Raw genomic sequence first — 22,726 nt, 5'->3', positions numbered from 1 at the left:
TTTGCAAGTCAGGGTCTCTTCCCAGCTGTATTTATATGGCTACACACTCTTGAGTATTGTTGATTCCACATTCACTGGACCTTTTAAACCAACTTCCAAGTACCAAAACAAGTTTGTCCCAACTTTATGTGAACTTTCTGACAGGCTCAGCTTTATATAACGGCACATAAATAGTAGTAAACAATAATAATGAATTGCACACTTAATAAATCATTAATCAGTTATAAAATCAAGCATTACATTCAAATGACTCTCACAGATATCCAAGAATCCATTCTGTCTGAACTGAAAACTGCATTTTTTGAAAACACCAAAGATAAAATTAGTGTAGGAATGGATTACAGTCAGGAAAGCGCTACTTACACAGCCACCAATTATCCTTTCTGTACATCAACATGTACATATTTGTTTCTCTAGAACCCTAAAAACAATATCTATATATGTAGTCTCACACACAGTTTAACAAGCTTTTTTTTTTTTTTTTAATTCACCAAATATTTATATTTTTACAAAACTTGTATGAAGGGCCACCATCACCCCTTCAAATTTACAGCTGCAGTACTTAATGGAGTTCTCTAGAAATATTTAACACTTTCAAAGGTGGCAAAAGTTTGGAAACACAGTGTAGTTGATTTAAAAATAATATTGTTATTTTATTAATGGAATAACTATTTCAAAGCAGAATATAACTTATCTCAAATGTACTTTTTTCATGAGACCAGAAGGAATCTTCAATGATTCCACAGCACTTTTACTATGTAGCCCAAAAATTTTAACATAGCAACTGAAGTCATAACAACCACAACAACAAAAAAATCAGTTGATGTGTATCTCATTCCATCTAGATTTTGTAACTATTACCTTTCCATGTATCACAAGAGAGAAGACACCAAACATTGATGTAACATTATACTACAAAATACAACACACATTCATTTTTGCCAGTATATAGAGAATTTTCTTTAGAACTGGGGGACACCATGAGGCACATAATTTAATACTGACTCATATTTTACCCCTACGATCTTAAAGCATCAGAAAAGCTGACCTACACTAAATTAGTTTACTCTTTTAAAATACAAGACTAAAATATGTGTTTGCAAAAGTGGTATTTATTTTCATTTTAAGTATAAAAATTAACTGTAATTGAGGCTAAAAGGTCAAATAGTTTACATTCAAAAAGTAACTGGTCATTGTTTAACATTTTATTACTGTTACACATCTGACAAGATGACACTTCAATGTTAAATTAACATGGTTTCCCCCTTCACAATCAAACAAAAATCATGCACAGAAAATGCTAATTAAGATGTTTTAAGCAGCTGATAATCAAAGTAACCTTTCCTTGACCCACATTAGGATAAGAAAACCCAGCAACAGAAGGCACTTAGGCTAAAGTCTGACCCATTTTCTCTCTAAAGCTGAAGCTGCTGGAGAAGCTTCAAAAGGAAACAGAAAAATTTACCACTAAAGCAAATTAAGGTCATAATTTAATTCAACACTTTTCCATTTGCAAAAATAAAATTGCTCTCAATAGCATTCCAAGTATTGACAGTAATTAAAAAACTGCAAATCTTGCACTAATCACACCAAAATTTGAAGTCAACTGAAGAGTTCAGAAGTTGAAGAACAGGGTTTTTTTAAAAAAGTTTTTAACTATGCTTGCAGCTCTTTTCTGAATTTTAATCTAAACACAACAGTAGCAGAGAAAGATAAATGTGTGTGATGCAAATATTTACTGAGGCAGAAAGCAGCTCTTAAGTTGTAGTTATCCACATTTAATAAATTCCCAGATCAGACTTTCTTACTAATACATATGCATGACCCTTACAGCTGGATTCACAATGACCTGCCTACCAGCATGCAAACTGACAAAGCATATTACAAAAGCAGGACCATAAAGCACAAGTTATTCTTACTGCCCTTCCCCCATCATGCATTTTACCCTTTGTGTTCTTTTACACTTACCATGCCCTCGAAGCCAACTCTGTAAAGGTTTTTAGCACCATTGTCCCAAAGAACATATGCTGCGCTATGTGGACTCGAGGCACTCCAATCTTGGATTTCAGTTACCTATTCAGTTGTGAAAATAAGAAAATCGTTTCTAGAGAAAAGACTCAGAAGCACAATTTGAACTTAAAAATTTACTCATCTCTTCAAAACAATTAATGATATTGTAGTTTGACTAAGCTTGTTAAAATTTGTTCTGAAGCTGTTTTCTGCTTGATGCAAGTGTTCCCTGGGTGTGTTAAGACAGCAGTCTGAATATATACTTTGTAGGCCTATTTTTCTCTTGTATATTTGGAGGTTATCTAACTACACAAGCAGAGAACAAAATCTGAACTGCACTGATATGTTCTTACTAGTAGCAGCATTTAACTAAGAAAAACAGGATGAAAACTATTCTAATTGCTTCAATACACCTGGTTTAACTTGCATTAGCCTGGTGGCTGTGCACTATGTTAAGAGTTTTATTTCCAGAGCCAGTATGTCTAACAACAGTACAAAAGGAGAGTGAAAATGCCTTTCCCTGACATTTCTGACATCAGGAGGCCATGCACCAAATTCTGAAAACACTTCCATTATTTAAAAAATGGAAAAAAAAAATCAGCTTACAGAATTTACTTTCACTCTTATTTATATTTATTTAAACAATGTTTCTGCTACCTACTACCTACCTTTCCACATTTAAAAACATTTATATGCATTTATATATATTTTCAGACACACAAGTAAACAATCTCTCTAATACAAACTTAGTACACAAAGCAGACTGTACAGGATAAGACTCTTATTTTGCAAAGTTTCAGAGATTTCAATGTACCTTGACATGGGAAGGGGTAAATAAGAGACATGAAAAAAACTGCATTTAAATATCCCTTGCTTTAAGAGATTTAAGCTTACTATTTCCTTTCAGTAAATTTCAAAATGAAATCTCCAAAAGTCCTGAGGCTTCCACAAAAGTCTAGGATACAAAATAAACTAAACAAGAACATAAAATAGGCTAAATATCATAGTCAGGAACTTTTCACTCTCCTTTAAATGCTATTTAAGTGTATTAAAAATAAATTCAACAAAAAACACCAGGTCACCAAGATATCAGGGCATCCAATTCTCAAATTTGGTGATAAAAGTCATAACGTATTTTACGCTGCCTGTTGTATGTTCATATTTATAACAAACCTTCATTAGTTCTCAAAGTAAATGGGAGTTGTAAAAGTAAAATAAACAAATGTTATGATTAGTAACTTATCATTCCATACAAATATTTTTACTATAGCACTGCATCAAAAGCACTCCAAGACTGTCCTAAGCCAGTAACGTAATAGCCACACCCAAAACTTGCAAGACTTTTTAATTTTAAACTGGAGAAATCCCTATAATCATTATGTGAAAAGCAAAACCCTAGGGTACCAGCACCAAAAACCAAGAGCAAGAGATACTGCTTGTGGGCCAGCACATTTGTGTAAGATTACAGAATGCAGTGACAACTAGAAAGGGCTACTCTTGATAGCTCTGGTTTTACACCAGTTCTCTAGCAATGCTGAAATTTGTTCAAGATCTTAATGTTGCTACAAGTAAATCTTAGCCATGACAAAAAAATAATAAAAAAAAAAATCTGTGCTGATATTGTAAAAAATGCAAATTTAAATGTAAAAGAACTGGCTATGGTGTACACCCCCTCCTCTCTAAATGCTTAAGTATTACAAAATAAGATTAAAAAGTGCCCAGCCAATTAAAATAGGAGCTTTCATGATGGCATTTTTGCTCTACAATTAAAACGACCACTGAGGCCATTACATGAGCAAAAAGAGGTGCAGCTTCTTATTTAAACCAGTTTTATTTTTACCTTTCCTCTACGCCCATTGCCACCATCTTGATCTTCCCATTGCCAGTCAACTCCTCGCACCACCCTGGCACCTGCAAAGATTCCTCTTGCTGTAATTTTCTTTGATTTACGTCGAGACTCCAACAATACCCTGAAGTTATTAAGAGAAGAACCCACAAATGTCAACATAATAAAGGAAGTCCAAAACAAATCTTTGGGGATGGGAAGGAGAGCATCTTAAAACAAAAACAACTCACAACTGCAGATTTCAATGCATGAATCACACAAGCAGTACACAAGACAAAGCCCCACGAACTTCCAAAATCTGATTTATTGAATGCTTATAATTAGTTTTTTTAATTCTAACAATTTTTCTCCAGACTTTCTACTACCAGCATTCATCTTGTAAATGCTTACACACAGATCTATACTTATATTATTAAAATCATTAATGTACATGCAGAGCCATATAAACACATCTCTGTTTCTCTTAGATGCACTCTAAGCCAATACTTCTGCTCCACAACTGCCCTGTTACTTTTATTCAGAATTATGCTACTAAGAGCATCTCTTTTCCCTCTTCCCTCAGTTTTTCTACATGTTTCTTATAGCATGTCTTGGCAAATATAAGCCAATATAGTAGCATCCATTTTTTCAGTCATATTATGTGGTTTTTTTCAAAGCAAACCTCTTCTTTTCCTTCTGACTTCAACAGGACTGAAGTAGATAAGCCTAAACAGAACAGTTCACGATTATTTAACTAGAAATAATAGAAATAATCATCTCAAAAGCCATCATTTTTCATGTAACAAGGCTTCTTACTTCATGCCAGGAACATGTTGCCAGACAAAAGAATTTTTCAGCTGACATTCGGAATATTTCCTGACCACTTCAGGAAAATTCTCAGCATCCTGCTAACTTTTAACATCCAGCAGATGGCACACAAGGAAAAAGTTCAACTGTTACAATCAATGCAAAGAGCACATAAAAATACTGGCCATTTTTTTTTCTAAGAAAAATAGAAGTTATCAAAAACACAAAGTAATCTTATTTAGAGAAGCCTCTTAAGAAGTTCTCAACACCTACAAATCTGAGACAAAAACCTACATACATTACTTTATTATGCCACCCATAAAATATCCCAGACCCGAAAATAAAATAGTAAGAGCTTATGCTTCCCTCCATCAAAACTTTCCTACAGGTCTCTTGCCATTTTTCCTGTGAGACATCTCTCAAATTCAACAGCACTGTTTTGCCCTTTTCTCCTCCCTAAAATAGTTAGCTTCCATCATTTTTTCTCAGCTAAGCTTGATCCAATAGAAACAGCTCCTTGGCAGAAGAAGCTGCTTTCTAGATAAGAGCTCAGTGAGAGTAAACAAAGAAAGGAAGAAAGTGATAAGATGCAAAAAATTTCCAGCAGTATTTTACACAGAGTACAATCTATCTTCAAAACTAAAACTTGTACTGTATTCACCATAACCTACCTCTGAAAAGTACAAAGGAAACCTCAGCTTAAGAAGGAAAAAAGTCTGGCAAACATTCTCAAAAGCAACAAGACTTAAAAAAAACCAAATAAATAGAAAACATATGTATTTTGTCACCTATTCTCCTTTAACTACATTAAGGCAGCATCTCAAAGTCCAACTTCTAAGTCTTGTTCTGCATTCAACATTGCAATTGAGATTAAGTTTATGATACCCATTTGGTACGTAAAGCTACTGGTGTGAGCCTCCAAAAAAAAAAAAAAAAAAAGAAAACCAACAAAAAGTTCTTATGTTTTGATTAAGCCACTGACTTGGGCATCTGAGCCACAGTTAAAACCTTTAAGCAAGCACTTGAGAAAGTAAACACAGACCCTTAAGACATAATTTGAGACCTCAGGCTGTGTGCTCCAGCCTGAGCCTTAACTGTAAAAGAGCTGATTAAAGCACACTACTAATTTACAGCATACTTGTAAATCTAACTTCTCCAAGAAGATATAAATGTTGTCTTACACATGTCACATTCAAATGAGTACCATATCTAAAAAAAAAGATTGTGAGGATTTAATGAAAGACCATTCAGGAAACATCACAGAGGTGACACCATAGTGTGTAGCCTTTACACAGTGTTGTTCCATAGCTCTCCAAGTAGTTAGCAGCAGGCAAATATCACTGCTCGCACTTAATTGGTAGATAAATCATGACAAAGAGGGGCTTTGGACTGAGACAAGTTATTTAAAGTCAAGAACACCTATATAAGAACACACTAAATGCAATTTTGTTCAGAGTTCTCCACTGAGAGATGACAATAGATGCTTAAGAACATGAAAACCAAGGCAAGAGTAGAACAACCCTTCATAACATCTTTTGTCTGCTTCCTGTAGTGAGCAGTTCAAATCCAAGTCCAGATCACTCTGTTTTCCATAACCATCAAAGAGGGTATTTTTCCTTAGTCTGTCCACACCATCACTGAACCTAATAAAACCTTCACATTCAGAATTCATTGACAAATATTTTTGCGATTACACATAGTATAAATGTAATTGCCTTTGTACTGTAAAGGCAGTATGAGAACACAAAAACTAGGAAAGCCTCAAGGGGATTAAGCAAAACGGAATAATCATATCCTAACTTTTTTCTGTACTCTGTTCTTCCTAAAATTTCCATGTTTTCCAAGATCCAAAGACTTATCCTAGCTATCCGTCTCCCAGAAACACAATCTAACCTCAAGCCACTCTCTTACCTAATCCAAATTTCAGTAAGCAAATGTTCAGTTTCAAAGTTAACCAGAAATACCTGTTTCTACTTGATTTCACAAGGAAAAAGTTATGTTTTACCTTTCACTTCCCGGTGTGGTAATTCTGTAAAAACGATGCCTCAAGTGATGCTTGTCCCCATGATAGCAAACAGTGCACAAGTCATAATTTGTGCATTCAGCACATTTCCATCGGATGCCAATGATAGGCTGTTGTCGACAAGTATCACACATAGTCCCGTCATGCTTGATACCTGTGGAAGGAAAACAAAAAAAGAAAAAAAAAACTAAAAACTCTGCTGCGTCACTACACAGACTTCTGTTGCACATCACTATAATTTGAAACCATATACTAGAAATTTAACAATAAAGAAAGGGACTGCTTATACCCTATCAGCCTATATCACTGAGAGGAAAAGACAGAATATTTCAGGAACAGAGTGCCAACCGGAGATACGAGGCAAAGTCCATTATCTTCTCTCAGCTTAAAAAGCTGAGAACGCTATGCCTGCTTCCTTCCATTGATACAAAGGAGAGAAAGAAAATGAGAAATCTTTTAACTACAAGTTAAAGGGTCAGAAATGGGTTTATCAAAATACACAGGGCAATCTAGAATTTTATCTCTGGAGTACAGGTATTAACACATGTTATCTCACAAAGGCTACTGTGCTCAACTGTGTGTGGCAGCCTAAAAATTACCAGTTTGACTTAGACATTTTGTACACTGCAAAATTTAAGTGCTTGTCTCTATTCTTTTTTATACAGGAAAAAAATTAAGCTCTCTTGGATAGATGCCATTAGCTTAATGAAAATCTGTTACCATTTTTGAAGCATTTTACTGTTATTCTGGTTTTGTTTCTAAAAAGAACGTGCCAGAGACAGACCAGATGTAACCCACCAGCATGAGTTCTGCCAAACCTTCCACAAAAACTGATCCCAAGACTTTAGCCTTACAGCTCTGCTAAGCTACAGCAGAGTGAAAATGATCAGTCACAAAGTTTCCATCCACACATTCTAAATACAGTGAACAGCCATAAATTTATTTAAAAAAAAAAACAAACAAAAACAAAAAAAAAAAAAAAAACACCAACCAAAAAAAAAACAAAACACACCAACAAATTCTGCTGTTTGGAAAAATTTGAGCAATAGAAGAGAGAAGCACTAGCACTCAGTCTGTAGCACTAGACAGAAACGAGCACTAAGATGTTCTCACGTTATTGCACAAGTTCCATACTGTTGTCTCCTTATCACAAAAGTTTCACACCTTCTTGGTATTTTCTCCCCTGCAGCTCCTCAGAGCACTAACTCTTTCTTCTTCACAAAGTAGCCAACTGACTCCAGTTCCTTCTCAACCAGCCGACTCACTCTTTTATAGCACTTTTCTTCTCACTGGTCACAACTGTGGCCTGTTAAAGTCAGGCCTGTTCCTAATCTTTGGTAATTGGCCCAGATGCAACTTCTTAGAGGTGAGATTACTTTGTGCATTATCTTTATTTTCTTATATTCTATCCCCCCACACTAAGAAACCAGAGTGACACAGAATTTTCCCAGTCACTTCCCCTTAAAAAAATCCCAGATCAATTAGAAATTAAGTGAGGAAAAAGAACGGATTTTGCTCCCTCCAGCAGGGATGCTTTCAGAAATGAATGCCAAATTCACTACAAAGCTATTAGTCACTTACACCCAACAGCTGAGCCATTTGTAGCAAAGAAAAATCAACAACTGGAAAGGCAAAACTGAAGGAAATGCCTTCTTGTTTGATCATTTCACAAAAATACATAATAGCTAAGGTTGGAAGTAATGTTTGGAAATTGTCTCTTCCAACAACCACTGCTCGAAGCTAGAGCTGGCTGCCTGGGACCATACCCAGTCAAGGTTTTGAGCATCACCAAGAACAGACTCCACAACACAGCACATACAACCATTCCTAGGGAAAAAAAAAGTTTCTTCTGTTTCAGTGGAAATTCCTGTATTTCAATTTGTGCCCATTGTCTCCTGCCTTATTACGTGACAGCACTGAAAAGAGCCTGGCTCCACGCTCTTTACAACATTCATCGGGTATTTATATACACACTCAAGATCTCCCTGAGCCCTCTCTTCTCCCGACTAAGCGCCACCTCATTCTCGTCCTGTACCAGACACCCTTAAGATTCTTTGCAACGTATTTGCAGCCTTTCACTTGAATCTCACTATGAAGAGGTACCTCTTGCTCTAGGGATTGTATTAGAGCATTTTACTACTCTGTTGGTTTCAAAGTCTTCAAGAGTGGATGCACTAAAAGCACCGAGATACAAGACTAACTAGTTACAGTGCTTGGGGTTGAGTGGCAGTGTTTGTTTTGGTGTTCTTTCTAACTGATTGCTAAATTTGTATTTCACATAGAAACAGAAGTTACACATCTCTTGATTAGATTCTTTTTTAATTCCTGCTGAACTTTTGGGAAGGCTTTTAGCCAAAAAATACATTTATTCTAGATGTGAAGGGACTAAGGAATTGGGTGCAGTAGGATTCTTCCACTTGACCAAACAGCAGGAAAAATGGCAATAGGGAGGTATAATCAGGAACCATGTGATACTGAATAGGTCATCTCACTGTAAACTCAAACAAAAACTAAACACTTCTTGACAGTGAGGCAAAAGCAGCTATGCAAAACTCAGTAAAATTTCTTATGAAAGATCAAGAAAAAAATCGTACAAAGATATTTGACTCAAGTCATTTTACTGACCACAGTGTCTGGGACTTAAAAAAAGAACAGTACGTGTCTGTACTTGAAGTGTCTGATCGAAAGGGACGTTTCTGTACCTCACAGATCCCTAAACACCATCCTGATAGATATGGCCTTTCTTCATTCATTCCCTGACACATGATTCCAGCAGCAACACCCACTTCAGCGCATGCCTTACCTGACCATGCTGCTCCATTCTTTCCATTATGGGAGCAAAAGGTTCTTGCAAAGCTGGGATGCAAATTGCATCAAGAAATATACCAGGCTGGAAAACAGCCAGGAGGAAAAAGATTCAGCTGAACTGGTTTCCCAATCCCATTCTTTGAGGTGCTGCACAACACTACTGCCATGAGAAACAAAGAATGGCAGGGCAGGAGCAGGCAAGTAATCCTGTTACAGAATGTCTAACCACTGCATCAGAGATCTGGAGGAAGAAGCAAATTTGTATGCTTCTGGTGACAGTGGACTAAGAGACCATGAACTTCATCTTCTAAAAAAAAAGGGTAAAACAAGGTGCTACTACTGATCACATAATATGATACTAAATTCTGATTCATGGTCACAATACAAACAAAATTATTTAGATCAATAACACATGTTAAAGAAGATTGAAAGAATTTAAGTTCAACTAGATATATAGGTACACAAGGGTAGTAGGCTGACCTTGCCTGGTTGCCAGGTGTCCACCCTACCAGTCTACCTTCTCTACAGGACAAAGAGTGAAAACAAAATGAAACAGCTTAGGTCAAGCTAAAAGTGAAATTATTTACCAAACAGCATCACAGGCAAAAGAGATTTGACTTCAGGAAAATTTATAGCTAATTAAAAAAAAAAAAAGAGGATGGTGAGGAAAACAAAAACTAAAAACACCCTCTCCCTACATTTCACAGTCTTTGCAGAGATAACTGCATTCCTTCATTCCAAACTCCTCTATCTCCCTGCTTCTTCCCAGGGCAGATTAAAATCACATAATCTTTTTGGTTGGTAAAAGCCCTGAAGACCCTCCAGTCCAGCCATTAACTTAATACCACCCAGATCACCACTAAACCACGTCCCTAAGCACCATGCCTACACATCTTCTAAATACTTGCAGGGATGGTTATTCAACCACTCCTCCAGGATGCCTGTTCCAGTGCTTGACAACCCTTTTGGTGCAGATGGGGAACAGAGGGCCAGTCCACAACAGCTCCTCATACTTTCCCCCCATCATGGGTCATCTCCACAAGCTTTACTCCTTCAGGAAAACACTCTTTGAGCATGGGCTCCCCCATGTGCTGCAGTGAGGGTCCCTGCTCCACTGTGGCCCTCCATGGGTGGCACAAGGACAACCTGCATCACTGAGGTGTCCATCTGCTGGTAAACCATCCACCCACCAAAACTCAGCACCGGGGACCTGACGGTGGCACTACAGATACTCAGGGGGAAGGAAGGAGACATTATGTCCAGTGTTTCAGACTAGCTTGGTTCTACCCCAGTGGACTGAAGGCTCATCAGCACTGAGATAATGTATTTCAATTTACTTTTACTGAAAAGCAAAGCAGTTTATGCACTCCCAAACCATCCATGATGTAAATCAAAGCACAGTACATAAGAACGACCAGGAGACTGCATCAAGTGTAGGCTCTGGAGTCAAACTAAAATCCTGACCCAAAAGCAAAATCTGCAACATAAACTCTTCTCCTCTTCAAGGCTGTTTAAGAAAGCTTGAGAAACACAAATGTTGCAAAGTTTATATTAGAAAAAAAAAAAGCCTTCATTAAACTACTGGAATAAATTAAAATGCCATAAAAACTTCAAAATTCACATAGCAGCCTACAGCTGACCAGCTGTGCACCAAAAGCTCTAGCTCTCTAAAAAGAGAGCTAGAGCACTTTAGCTCTCCAAACTGAGATAATGAAAAAATTAAACTTCTAAATATTCTTCAAAATTTCCTAGGACAAGGCTATTTCAAAATGAAACAGGTTTTGTGCCATATACACTTTACAAACCAAAACAAACCAGGTAATGAGAAGGGTACTTTCACCATACTTTCAAATAACTGCCATTTCCTTATGTCCCTTCACCTTCAGAACACCATAAAATCCAATATTCCTGATGTCCACTTGTCATTAATGCTTTTTACTATTTGAAATTCATACTAGTTTTCTACCTTAATGCCATACCTTATTTTCATTTTTCTCATCTCTTCCCAAATCCTCCCTGGATTACCTAGCCCACCATTCCTCTGTCACCACTCATTTATGCATCAATTTCACAGCCCTTGACAAATTTTTGAAACCCATGCTCACTCTTACAGCTGTGAAAGGAAATAAAAGCAGTGTTGCTCAAATTGCTATTTGAATTTGCTACAAATAGGTTTTTTGTACTGAAGATAATTAGATGGCAATATACAGCTGTCCAATAAAAGGATTTTAACAGTAAAATCAGATGTACAAGGGGTATCCACATTCACTCACTGTTAAACAGAAGACACCAGTAGTGATTTCACTTCTCAGAACGATCAACATCTGATTTCCAATGGAGTCATTACTCTCTACAAAACTGTAATGAACTAAAATCCCTTCATATCATAATGACAATACTACCATCAGGTAAGGGATACCATAAACAACTTTAAAAATTGATTTATATACACCCCAATTTAAAAAGCAGTAACAATGTTTTGTGATTCCTATTCCTTCACCCCAGACCATTTTTTCATTAGGGACAGACTTCAGGTAAATTGGAAACAAAAAATTCTTAGAGATAACCAGTTAGATTCTGAAAAACTGCATGAAAACTCCAATGAGTGTTCCCACAAAAATAACTCATCTACTAAATACACCATCTGGAAGTAGCCAGCTGACCAATTATTATTACAGATACAAAATGCCAGACTTGCTAAAGCATGTGTCCTATCTGGTAAGGGAATCACAAGATACACAGGAAGGGAGAGGATTATCGTGTAGGAGACATGGGGGAAGGGCAGGGAGAACAAAGAACACGTTTATTTAAAAAAACAGGCCTCCCAAGTACTACTACTCAGGAAGCTATTAATTTTTTTAATTTCTGAGGGCTCCTGTAGGTATTTACAAATAGCCACTAAAAAAATTGTGACTAAGACAACTTGCCGTAAATTACATTTGATGTTCTAAAAGCAAGAACAAATAAACAAATATGCAGGATAAATCACAGGTGCTCTGTCGTTTAAAATGCTTTAACACATTTGACTTCATGATCAATTATGCCCCTTTTCAGGTACAAAAACCTACTAATACAATACAGAAAGCCACTCATCTTCCGCAGGTAACACCCAGATTTTCAGTATTACCAGAATACAGCATATACATCATGCTTTCCACACTGCACTGATGCACACTCCAGCTGGGGGAGAATTCTGTATCAAGATTTCCATTTCCTGACTCCAGCCCCCCCGCCACCTCCCCTTATTCAAACACAATTTGGTAAATTCTTTCAGCAGGAAAATAATATTGTTACTTTGAACCAACTGTATAAAAAAGGAAATGAATGACAAATGAATTCTGCTCTATAGAAAGCAAATCTTCAGAAAGAGAATAAACAGAAAAAGTTTCTGTATTGCTCATGGCTGTTATGCGAACATAGCCAGATGTGCTCTCTACAAACGTGCTACTTGTCTGGCCTTTAGCTCAGGTAAAAAGCTGCCTTCCTTTCTAAATAAAAAGTTTGGATTTATAACTTTCTTGCTTCGCTTCAGCAATTCAGAAAATGACTCCTGTTTCTTTTCCAGAACACTATCAAAAAAGAGGGACACTCAAGACTCATGGCAAAAGTGTACTTCACAGAAAAAACGGGATTTATCTGCAAGTAGTTGAGCAACCACACTGCACTACTGATGTATCACATCTGACCACTTTCTCCACTGAGGAGCCAGCTACCCAAGACCTACCTGAAGTTTTACTTCCATGCGAAATTTTGATTCTTTTCAAATCCTTGGTTTACCAATCCCTCTCAAATGCTCTGTCTCACTTAAAGCAATGTGGGCAATGTAAATATGACCACACCAAAGGGCAGCTAATACAGCAAGCCTGGTAGACATAACCAAAACAACCCCAAACTTCGTATCACAAGTCCCTCATAAGCCAGATGACTACATCTGGAGCAAAGAGTTTATAAGACATTCTTCATGAAAATGAGTTTTTATTTTAAGAAGACCACCCTAGTATCTCAGCACTAAGGCTATTAAAGTTTTCTAAGATGTTAACATAGTGTCACAATGCTGGTAATAGCCTACAACCAATGAAAGACAAGAATAGTTTAAGTTTGCGAAGAATAGTTGTGGCATACACAAATGCACATACATGAATCAAACTCAACTTGCCTTTTTTTTTTTTTTAATAGAATGACCTTCAAACATGATTTTTATAACACTCTAAGTTCCTGATGTACCACTACTGCTCCTGGCTGCACAGGTCTCAAACTTAAAGAGCAACTCCGGCTGCAAGCACCACTTCTAAGAACTTACAATCAAGACTGATTTTGAATACATAATAGAATTAACTCCCAGCAATTATTAATTTTTAGTTTTACTTTTTTATTTCTTTTCCCCATAAACTTACATTGTGACTGTAAATTCATGAACCAGAGATTTTTTTTCATTTTAAACAATAAGAGCCATGACACACACTCCACTAAGTATCATCAAACAAAAAGCCACTCCATGCTTTATAACACTTCCTTGCTCAACATCATCATTAATGCTAACACAAGAAATTCCTGTTACCTATTCCCCCTTACATTAATGTCCCTAGAGAAGCATCAAACTACGATCCAAAGTCAGAGTCACTTACTCTAAACAATGCACAGTCACCACCATGAAAAAAACCCAAATCATTACCAAAAGGTGAAGAAGAGGAGTGACTTAGACAAGACTACAAAGTGAGTCAGCAGTAAACGGAGGACTTCAGTCCAAACTGACAGCACCTTAAACTCTATTAACTTTGCTCTTTCGTTACAACTGCTTTGCAGAATTCTACTCTTCCTATCTCCAGGGAATAAAGACCTCCAAAGCAACTCCCTCTAGCAGAAAGCAACCCTGGGTACTTCCACACTACAGTTCCGTGAGGATGATGTTTGCCAGAAACCTCAGGAAGAGAAATACCATTTTGCTAAGCCTGACAACAGCAATGTGTGTGACACAATATACACAGTTTTATCTAAAACAGAAGTTAAAATTTTAATACAAAAGTATAAACAAAAATTAAAATCAAAAGTAATAAAGCAAAAAATGGAAACAAAACCATGAGTTTTAAAACTGAATATTAAGTCTAGGCTTCCAGATACAGTTAAGAGGACACCATCTGCTTGCAAATATGTCAGGCAGGACTAGAACAATGAGCATTCGAGGCTCATATGCAACATTTATGCATATGCTTCAGTTCTAAGCAGAAGCAAGTCCCACTGGTTTCTACAGGACATCAAACATAGGTAAAAGTTTCTAAGCATAAACATCTACAAGACAAGGACTGACAACTTGAAAGACTCCTCTTTCTTGTTTTAAAGTCCATTGCAAAAGGATTTTCAAAAAAACCATCATCATCACACCAGCAGAGAGGAAGATACCTAGTCACTGAAAAATTAAATCCATCTCAAAGGGTAACCATGCAATATTTGGGGTTCCTTCCTTAGCAAAGTATTTTGTAATTAGTTAGAATGAATTCCAGGATTCTGTCTCCTCAGAAGTCTTTTAGCGTCAACTACTGCTATAATTTTCCTTGCTGTAACACTACACGTAGCTGGCACAAAGATGGTCTCTCCATCACGTTCCAATGAAAGACACATTACAAAAGAGTACAGCTCAAGTGCCTCAACAAATCAGTGCAAACACCACATTACTGAGGCAATCCTGACCGGCCCAAAAGTCACCTCATGATATTTCTGATGAAACTTAACAATACCTACATTTTTCTGTGTGAGTTTTCACTGTAAAAACAGGTGCTAAAATGAACATTTCCCTGCAGTGTTTGCAACACTAACACTGCCGCATAATGTCAGTGCAGATCAAATTCCATTGTCCAAAATGGCAGGATTTAAAGCATAAATATCAAGCAGCTAAGTAATGAAAAGAATGAACTCATGCACTTCTTTTCCTCCCAGTACCTCTACTATTTTAGAGCAGCTCTAGCAATACAGATAAAAGGCAATGTGCAGATTACAGGCACAAAACCACAGTATTTCAACCCCCTAGTGCAACCTTTAGAAAAAAGGTAGTACACATCTCTTCTGCAATTATCCCTATATTAGGATGACTGCCAGAATTTTACAAAACCGCTCTGAAATATGAATTCAAGAAGTGGGGATCGGGGTGTGCAAGCAAACCTAAACCTTGATGTATCACCCTCTCGGCTTCCTCTCTCCACCTCCTCCCCAGCACAACAGGAGCCTGCTGTCTGTGGCAGACTACTTCTGTTTTGTCTACCCCAATTTAGCAGTCCCGGGACAACTTCTGTCCCCGCGGCCCCGCGCTGCAGATTTGTCCCAAGTTTGCGTGTACACACACAGACACACGGACCGCACAGACAGACACCCACGCGCGGGGAGGGGGAGGGTGCCTGATTCCCCCCGCCCAAATCCAAGGCAAAGGCACACCTCTAAAAGGGGGAGGAAGGGCGCAATCCGCTCCCCGGGACGGGACCCCCCCGCACCCCGGGGTGCTGCCCCAGGACCCAGCGCCGTGGAGGCGGAGGTGCCTCCATTCCCTCCCCGCTCACCGGTGGGCGCGCTGTCGAGGATGCGGAGGTCGTAGGCCCCGGAGCAGCGGTAGTTGGCGGCGGTGCCGTTGTCCCACACCACGACCACCTCCTCGGGGCTCTCGAAGCTGCGCACGGTGCCCACGTGGCCCTCGCCGCCATCCTGCTTCCCCCATTTCCAGTCCGGGCCGCGGACCACCCGGGCCCCGACTCCTTCCACCATCACCCGGTTGTTCCGCGAGCTGCTCATCCCGGCGGCGGAGCCCTGGGGCGGATGGAGCGGGCGCGCAGCCCGCAGGCGGCGGATGGGGACCCCGATGGGGGCGGCTACCTCGGGCGCCGGGCGGGAATCTCCGTCCGGCTCTTCTCTTTGCTTGCTTGCTCGCTCGCTCGCTCGCACCCCTCCTTCCTTATGCGTTCCCTACGCGCCCATTCCCCGGCCCCAGCGGCGCCCACCGCCGGCCCCGCTCCCGCCGCTACATCCGGGACCTGCGGCCGCGACGGCGCCGGCTCCACGGAGACCGGCGGGGCCGCCCCCGCCCCGCCGCGCCGCGCATGCGCGACCTCCGCGCCGGCCCGGCCCGGCCCGGCCCCGGGGCGGTGCCCGCGGGAAGGGCCGGGAGCGGAGGAGCGAACTGGGGCTGGTCGTCCCTGCCGGGAGGGCTGCCTGAGGCTTCTCCGGGTCCCCAGCCCGGCTATTCCTTCTGGAATCGCGGCGTCCTGCCGCCGAGGGCTGTGGCGCCGCCCCGCCCGGCCCTGAGGTGATGATGCGGTGGCCGAAGCGCCCGTCTCCTTGTCCATCCACAAGGTGCTCTATCGCCTGTGCTTCAGTGGCAGAGGCATTATCAATTCAATTGTATCAACTAAGTCATGAGCGATCTACCTTAGGTAAACCATAGAATTATTGAATGGTTTGGGTTGGAAAGGTCTTTGATGATCATCTGGTTCCAACCCCCCTGCCATGTCCAGGGACATCTTCCAATAGACCTGGTTGTTCAAATCCTCATCCAATGCAACCTTGAACACTTCCAGTGCCCCAAATGGGGCATTTTATGAGTTTACAATTCCATGATTCTAAACCTGTGTACTGTTTTTCTCATTTTTGATTTACTTTTGTGTCCTCACATCCCATTTTTCTTTTCAAACTGTGGATGTGATGCTTGTGTGCTAGCGAGGTGAGGTCGGTGGGGCCATACTTTTGTACCCAGGAGCATTTTAAGCTGGTGTTCAGGCGCTCCAGTCTGCCAGAGGGAGGAATCAGTACCTCCATCTATCCTTCCCACCTCAGAGCATCCTTCACAGGGGATGACCTGCTCAAACTTTGAGCCAATACCTGCAATGCAATTCTTCATAAAGCACCCTCTTCGTTAGCACTCTCATGATGCTTATGGATTTCCTTTAATTCCACACAAACTTGCTAATCTTTTATAGAATGTGATTCTTCACTTCAAAAATGGTCCTCCATTGCTTTTGTCTCTCCTTTTTTTTTTATGTCACCTTTTTAAAAGCATCTATCCTAAAGGACAGACAAGTCTGAAACAGACAAAAGAAAACTATTTCTTAGTCAACAGGGATATGGCTGAAAAAAGGCGGCCCAGCTACCTTATGTTCTGGGTATTTTTACAGTTTCTGTGCTTTCTTCCACCTTTGTGGTTATTAATACATCTAGAAGAGCCTATGAGGTCATCTCCTGACTTCTTTTGTGTAGTTTTTTACAAAAGGTATAACACAGCAGAATAACATGAACATGTAACCACCAGGCCACCACATTCCTCACATAATTTATTCCTTCTTAACCCCTGCTAAGGCTGAAGAATGTTACCTCAAACATGATGTTGTGTCCAGACAATGGGCAATCCCAAGCAGTGTCCGATTTCTGCTCCTGCAGAGAAAACCTTAAAAGCCCAACAGATACCATGCAGTTGCCAGGCAGTGTGGGGTTTATGGCAGATGCTTCTCCCTGTGCAGAAGCTATCCATAGCTTGTACTAGCTTATTACATTGGTACATGGCAGAGTTTCTCAGAAATTCTGGAGGTTTCTTGGTATATCAAAGGATCTAGCTGGGCTCTTGTGGGAATAATTTGCCCATCTGCCTCATTCTACTTTTTCATGCTTTGATAGTTATGGACAAGAACAAGGTTCACACATGCCTAGAGGATAACCCAGAGTACGTTTTTCTATTACTCTCTGGTACAGTTAGATAAAAAAGGCTTTTTATAATCAGGAAAGGTATACCAGAAATAACTAATAAAGTCTGAGATCAGAATTAGTTCTCCTGGAGAGAATCTGAGAAGTTCATTCCTTACATTAATTTTTCCACAAAAGCTATATCCTAAATTACAGACCTAAAGAGAATCTGCTGCTGCAGTTCAGCAGCAATGCATGTGGGTAGATATTATCCTGGAGCTTTTTCTCTCCCAATAATCCTTCTGACGACTCATGCTCTGTCTATTACAATAACCCCTGCCTCTCCTCCTACTCACCTGCTTTTTCTATCAGATGATTTACTTGCAAAAACTTGCAATAAAAAAAAAGAATATCTAAAGATGCCTGGATCATTTCAGAGGTGTCTTAGACAAACAAGAACATGGAACACACACATGGAAGCCAGCATTTATTGGACTGAATGAGACTGCTCCCTCAACAGCTGACAGGGATTTCTTTGCCAGCACAAAATACAAAGCCATGTACTACTTTATTTGAGTGATAGAAAATAAAGGTTGGATAGACTGGTCTGATGCATTCACTTGCCAATGAGTACCTGACTGATTTCTGCACTCTGATCTCCTGTCATTTCTACTCCTATATGGCCACAAAGTTGTGGAAAGTGCGAAATTGTCATTGGCTACATGACTCAGTTTTCCAGAATCCCAAATATTTTATTGTATTATCTCTTTGAATCATACTTTATATTCCATATTCTGTGCACCTGTTTAACCAACTAGTAAAGAAAAAAAGATATTTAGCTCTTAAATATTTTATTTGAATTAACCTTCAAAATAAGAAGTAAACACTGTTTTCAGATGGAGATTTAAAAAGTGACATCAGGGCATAGAAAAAGGATATAGCTTTGGGGACAGATTTTCAAGTTAAGTTGGACAGTTAGTGGTCCTATCTTGATATTTTTCTGGTATCAGCCACAAGAATGTAAAACAGCATTAGTGCTAGAATAATAAGAAATTCTGAGTAAGGACTGGAAGACTATTGGAGGCTCACAGAAGGGTGTAGATAAAAGAACCAGAATGCTAGCAAGAGGAGTAAGAGAGCTTTGAGTTTTGAAAAAAAGTTGAACTAAGATAAGAAATAAAACAAGCAAAAGTATAAACAAGATAGAGATTCCATAGGAAGTTGGATCCAATTTACATATTGTGACAAGAAAAGTGACAGACACCACATTTTCAGATATGTGTCAGCATTTTCTTTAGAACTTGGGAAATTAGCCACAGTAACACCTTAAGGAAAGAACTCATATTCATTTTTCAGATGAAAAAACCTCTGTTTGCTTAAGGCCTTTTGTGAGGTGGAAGGAGTTAGCTCCTTGGCTGGCTGGTTGTGCAGAATAAGTGCACACGGAGTTGCAGTTGTCTCTAGCAAGTTTCTGGTCCCTCAATAGGACTGTTTTCTTCTCCTGATGTATGCTGAGAGCTGCTCATATCACCTAAATTTGCATTTGCCCCTAATTGCACAGAACAGCCATTTTACAGGAAAGAAGAGAAGGGAGAAGGGAAGAGAAAGAGAAGAGAAGAGGAGAGAAGAGAAGAGAAGAGAAGAGAAGAGAAGAGAAGAGAAGAGAAGAGAAGAGAAGAAGAGGAGTGAGCCCTGAGGAGCACTGCTGATGGCCAGTAACCAGCCAGATGTGACCTAATTCACCACAACCACATGAGCCCTGTCCTTCAGCCAGTTCTTCACCCAGTGCATTGTGAACCAACTCATCCCATGTTTGGATATCCAACAGGATGATGTGAGGGACAATATCAAAAGCTTTATTAAATCCAGAAAAACTGCACTCACTGTCTTCCCTTCAGCCAATAGATGTGTGACTGTATCATAATCAAACTGGTTAACAGGACTGTCCCTTGTGAATCCATGTGCTCACACTGCAGGTAATTTATTCTATCAATCCTCAGATTGTGGGGGACAATGCCATCTAAACCCTCAGTACTAGAGTTGGCAGATAATTTATTTCTTTGCTTTTCAGGTCTACAATCTAAAAATTATACTTATAACCCCCCTCAAACCTAGGACCAGTAAAAGAATGGGACTATGTGATTTTTCCACTATTCAGACTGGCAGAGCAGTAATGCCTTAAGCTGTTGCATCAGGAGCAAGCAGGGCTCATCTGCAAAAAGCTTATTTACAGTGTTGCTGGCCCTGTGAGACAGTGCTTGCTTTGAACACCTCAGGTAGTCGTGACAGAGCAGTTGAATCACAGGCTGGAGGAAGGGAATCCACAGTGCTTTAGGCAAACTCTCTAATTGCAAAGGCTCATTCATATTCATCCAGTGCAGGAGTTTGGATGCACAAAATGAGCTAGTGAACAAGTTCTCTTCTGGCTACCCAAAATTACATGTATTGCTGAGTCAATTCCCCAGCTGGTAATTATAGTCTTCCCCACCACTTTCTGCCATATTGGAGCAATCCAGCAAGGGGCCAGGAGAGAAGACCTCTGGTTTGTGCAGAATTCAGTGCTGTGCATAGCCTGTAGCCTCCTCGGTTTTGCTGGAAAGCAAACACTTTTCTAATAGTGACTTTCTGTAAGAGCAGCAGCCACCCTTCTGAAGGGTAGGACAAATCTCAAGACAACTCTCATAGACTCAAAGGAAATAGGACTTTGGAGAACATCCAGCCCATGCTCCTGCCCATCAAAGCCATAGAGAAAGCTGCTTGTCCAAACTCTGCCTGGCTGCCTTTCAGATCTGCAAAATGTCATGCTCCAGCAGGAAATTCTCATATAAGTATTTGCCTGGATTGAAGAGAGGCTTTGATGGAGGTTTTTCTGGACTGTCTTGTTTGATTAAAGCTGAACTTGCAGTGTATGGAACACATAATGGAAACAGATCACAGAAAGGGAACTGTGCTATCTGGAACACAGAAAGGGGACTGTGCCTTTTGCAGGAAAGAATTCTATAGGAAAATCTTGATGCTATACATTTCAGAAGAAAAAAAATCTCAACTTCTTGGAAAGATAATTTTTAACTTGTAGAGTTGCGAGGTTTTGTTTACTATCTTGCACAAATCCCGAGTTCTTAGAAATTGTCATATGAAGGATATACATATAAAAATAGCTGCCTATGAGTTGAGGAAGAACGTCTACTTTGGATACAATAAGCAGATTGCAGTTTTCTTTTTAAATTACAGAGGTAGAGCTTATTAATTTATACTGATCTGAGTCAAAAAATTCTGCTTCCTTAGTTCAAGAATCTATTTTAGAACAAGCATGTTTTTTTTAGTCCTCCTCCTGAAAACTGAAAGCATTCTAGATTTTAATTTTCTGGTTTTGTCCAAAAGGGGTTTTATACCACAGTTCTTTCCTGTGGACAAAAGTACTAGGAAAAAAAATGAGGAAAAAGGAAGCAACTGTCTTGCTGTTATTGAAATTATCTATTCTTCTCTTTGTAACTAACCCAAGTAACTGAGGAAGACAGAAATATTGGCAAATGAAATAAAAAATACTGTCTTACTGGAAAGAAAATTGCCCCAAATGTATTTTTTTTTTTTAATGAAAAGTATGTAACCCCACTCCACAGAAACTTCTGGTCTGATAAACATGCCACTTCTTTAAATGAAAATGTACATAATGTATATTTTCTGGAACCCGAAGTTCCAGTTAGGAGCTGCAGGGCATATCCTGTTTATCCGTGGTTTCGTGTTAAAAACAATCCTAATTCTGCAGCCTCTGCTGCCATCGCGTGGCCGGGAACCATCTCTCACTAAGGCTAAAACTCACCCGTCCTCTTCACTTGTCGCACTCTATTTCCTCGGCTTTATTTACCAGATTCATTACCCCGGCACAATCCAATTTTCTTCCTTAATTTTCAGAAATGTCATGAATAATTGGCATTGCTTTTTTTCCTAGTTTCTGCAGATTAAAATATTTTTAATGTCAGATAGCGAGCAAGTCATCGTGCACCAGAGCAAATTGCTTTGGTGGGTTTGGTTTCACTATGCTAGTGAAACCTCTATGCATCCTCTATGAAACTGTTAATTAGAACAGATGTTTTAACCCACAATGTTTATGACACTGGAATTTTTTTTTCTAAGGAGTTTTATCTCCTTTTCTAGAAAAGAAAAACAGCTTAGCAGAGAACAGAATAAAAAGACATGATTTCATTTTCCTGCTGTGAAACAGAAGCAGTCCTATGGAGATCTGCTAAAAAAGAATGGGGTTTTGGGGTGGTTTTTGTTGTTGTTGTTGTTTTTTGGGTTTTTTTGTATGTAGCTCAAAACCTCAACATGTTGAAAAAAGTGTTTTAGGATAATAATAATAATGAGCATCCTGGAATCTTCTTTCTTGGTTAGGGTTTTAAGTTTTACTGTGCTGAACTCTTTTGAGTGGAGAGAAAACAAAAAACCTGCAAAGTTAATCCTGAAGTTTTACATATTCAAAAAAATAAAAGAAAATAACTAAAAATTATGTAGCAGTCTAGGGCATACACACTACAATACCATGCACTGATGTTTGCACATCTATACAAATTCTTCTACTTTAGCACACCTTAGAGGATTCA

General features: G+C 39.3%; 1 protein-coding gene across 5 annotated transcripts in view; it reads right to left on the bottom strand.

Annotated features, from left to right (window-relative positions):
* MIB1 (MIB E3 ubiquitin protein ligase 1) overlaps positions 1 to 16,526 on the bottom strand; it is a 78,404-nt gene extending 61,878 nt beyond the window's left edge. For all 5 annotated transcript variants that reach the window (XM_041477762.1, XM_041477763.1, XM_041477764.1 and 2 more), the window contains exons 1-4: positions 16,019 to 16,526; positions 6,648 to 6,819; positions 3,851 to 3,980; positions 1,969 to 2,073 (exon numbers count right to left, since the gene is read on the bottom strand). In XM_041477762.1, coding sequence (XP_041333696.1) covers positions 1,969 to 2,073; positions 3,851 to 3,980; positions 6,648 to 6,819; positions 16,019 to 16,247 — 636 coding nt within the window. In that variant the 5' untranslated portion in view covers positions 16,248 to 16,526. The remainder of the gene's footprint in view (positions 1 to 1,968; positions 2,074 to 3,850; positions 3,981 to 6,647; positions 6,820 to 16,018) is intronic.
* Between the last annotated feature and the right edge of the window lie 6,200 nt (positions 16,527 to 22,726).

The sequence above is a fragment of the Pyrgilauda ruficollis genome, unplaced genomic scaffold, assembly GCF_017590135.1.
Source record: "Pyrgilauda ruficollis isolate IOZ18807 unplaced genomic scaffold, ASM1759013v1 scaffold41, whole genome shotgun sequence".
NCBI lineage: Eukaryota > Metazoa > Chordata > Aves > Passeriformes > Passeridae > Pyrgilauda > Pyrgilauda ruficollis.
This window is presented reverse-complemented; position numbering and strand designations above follow the sequence as displayed.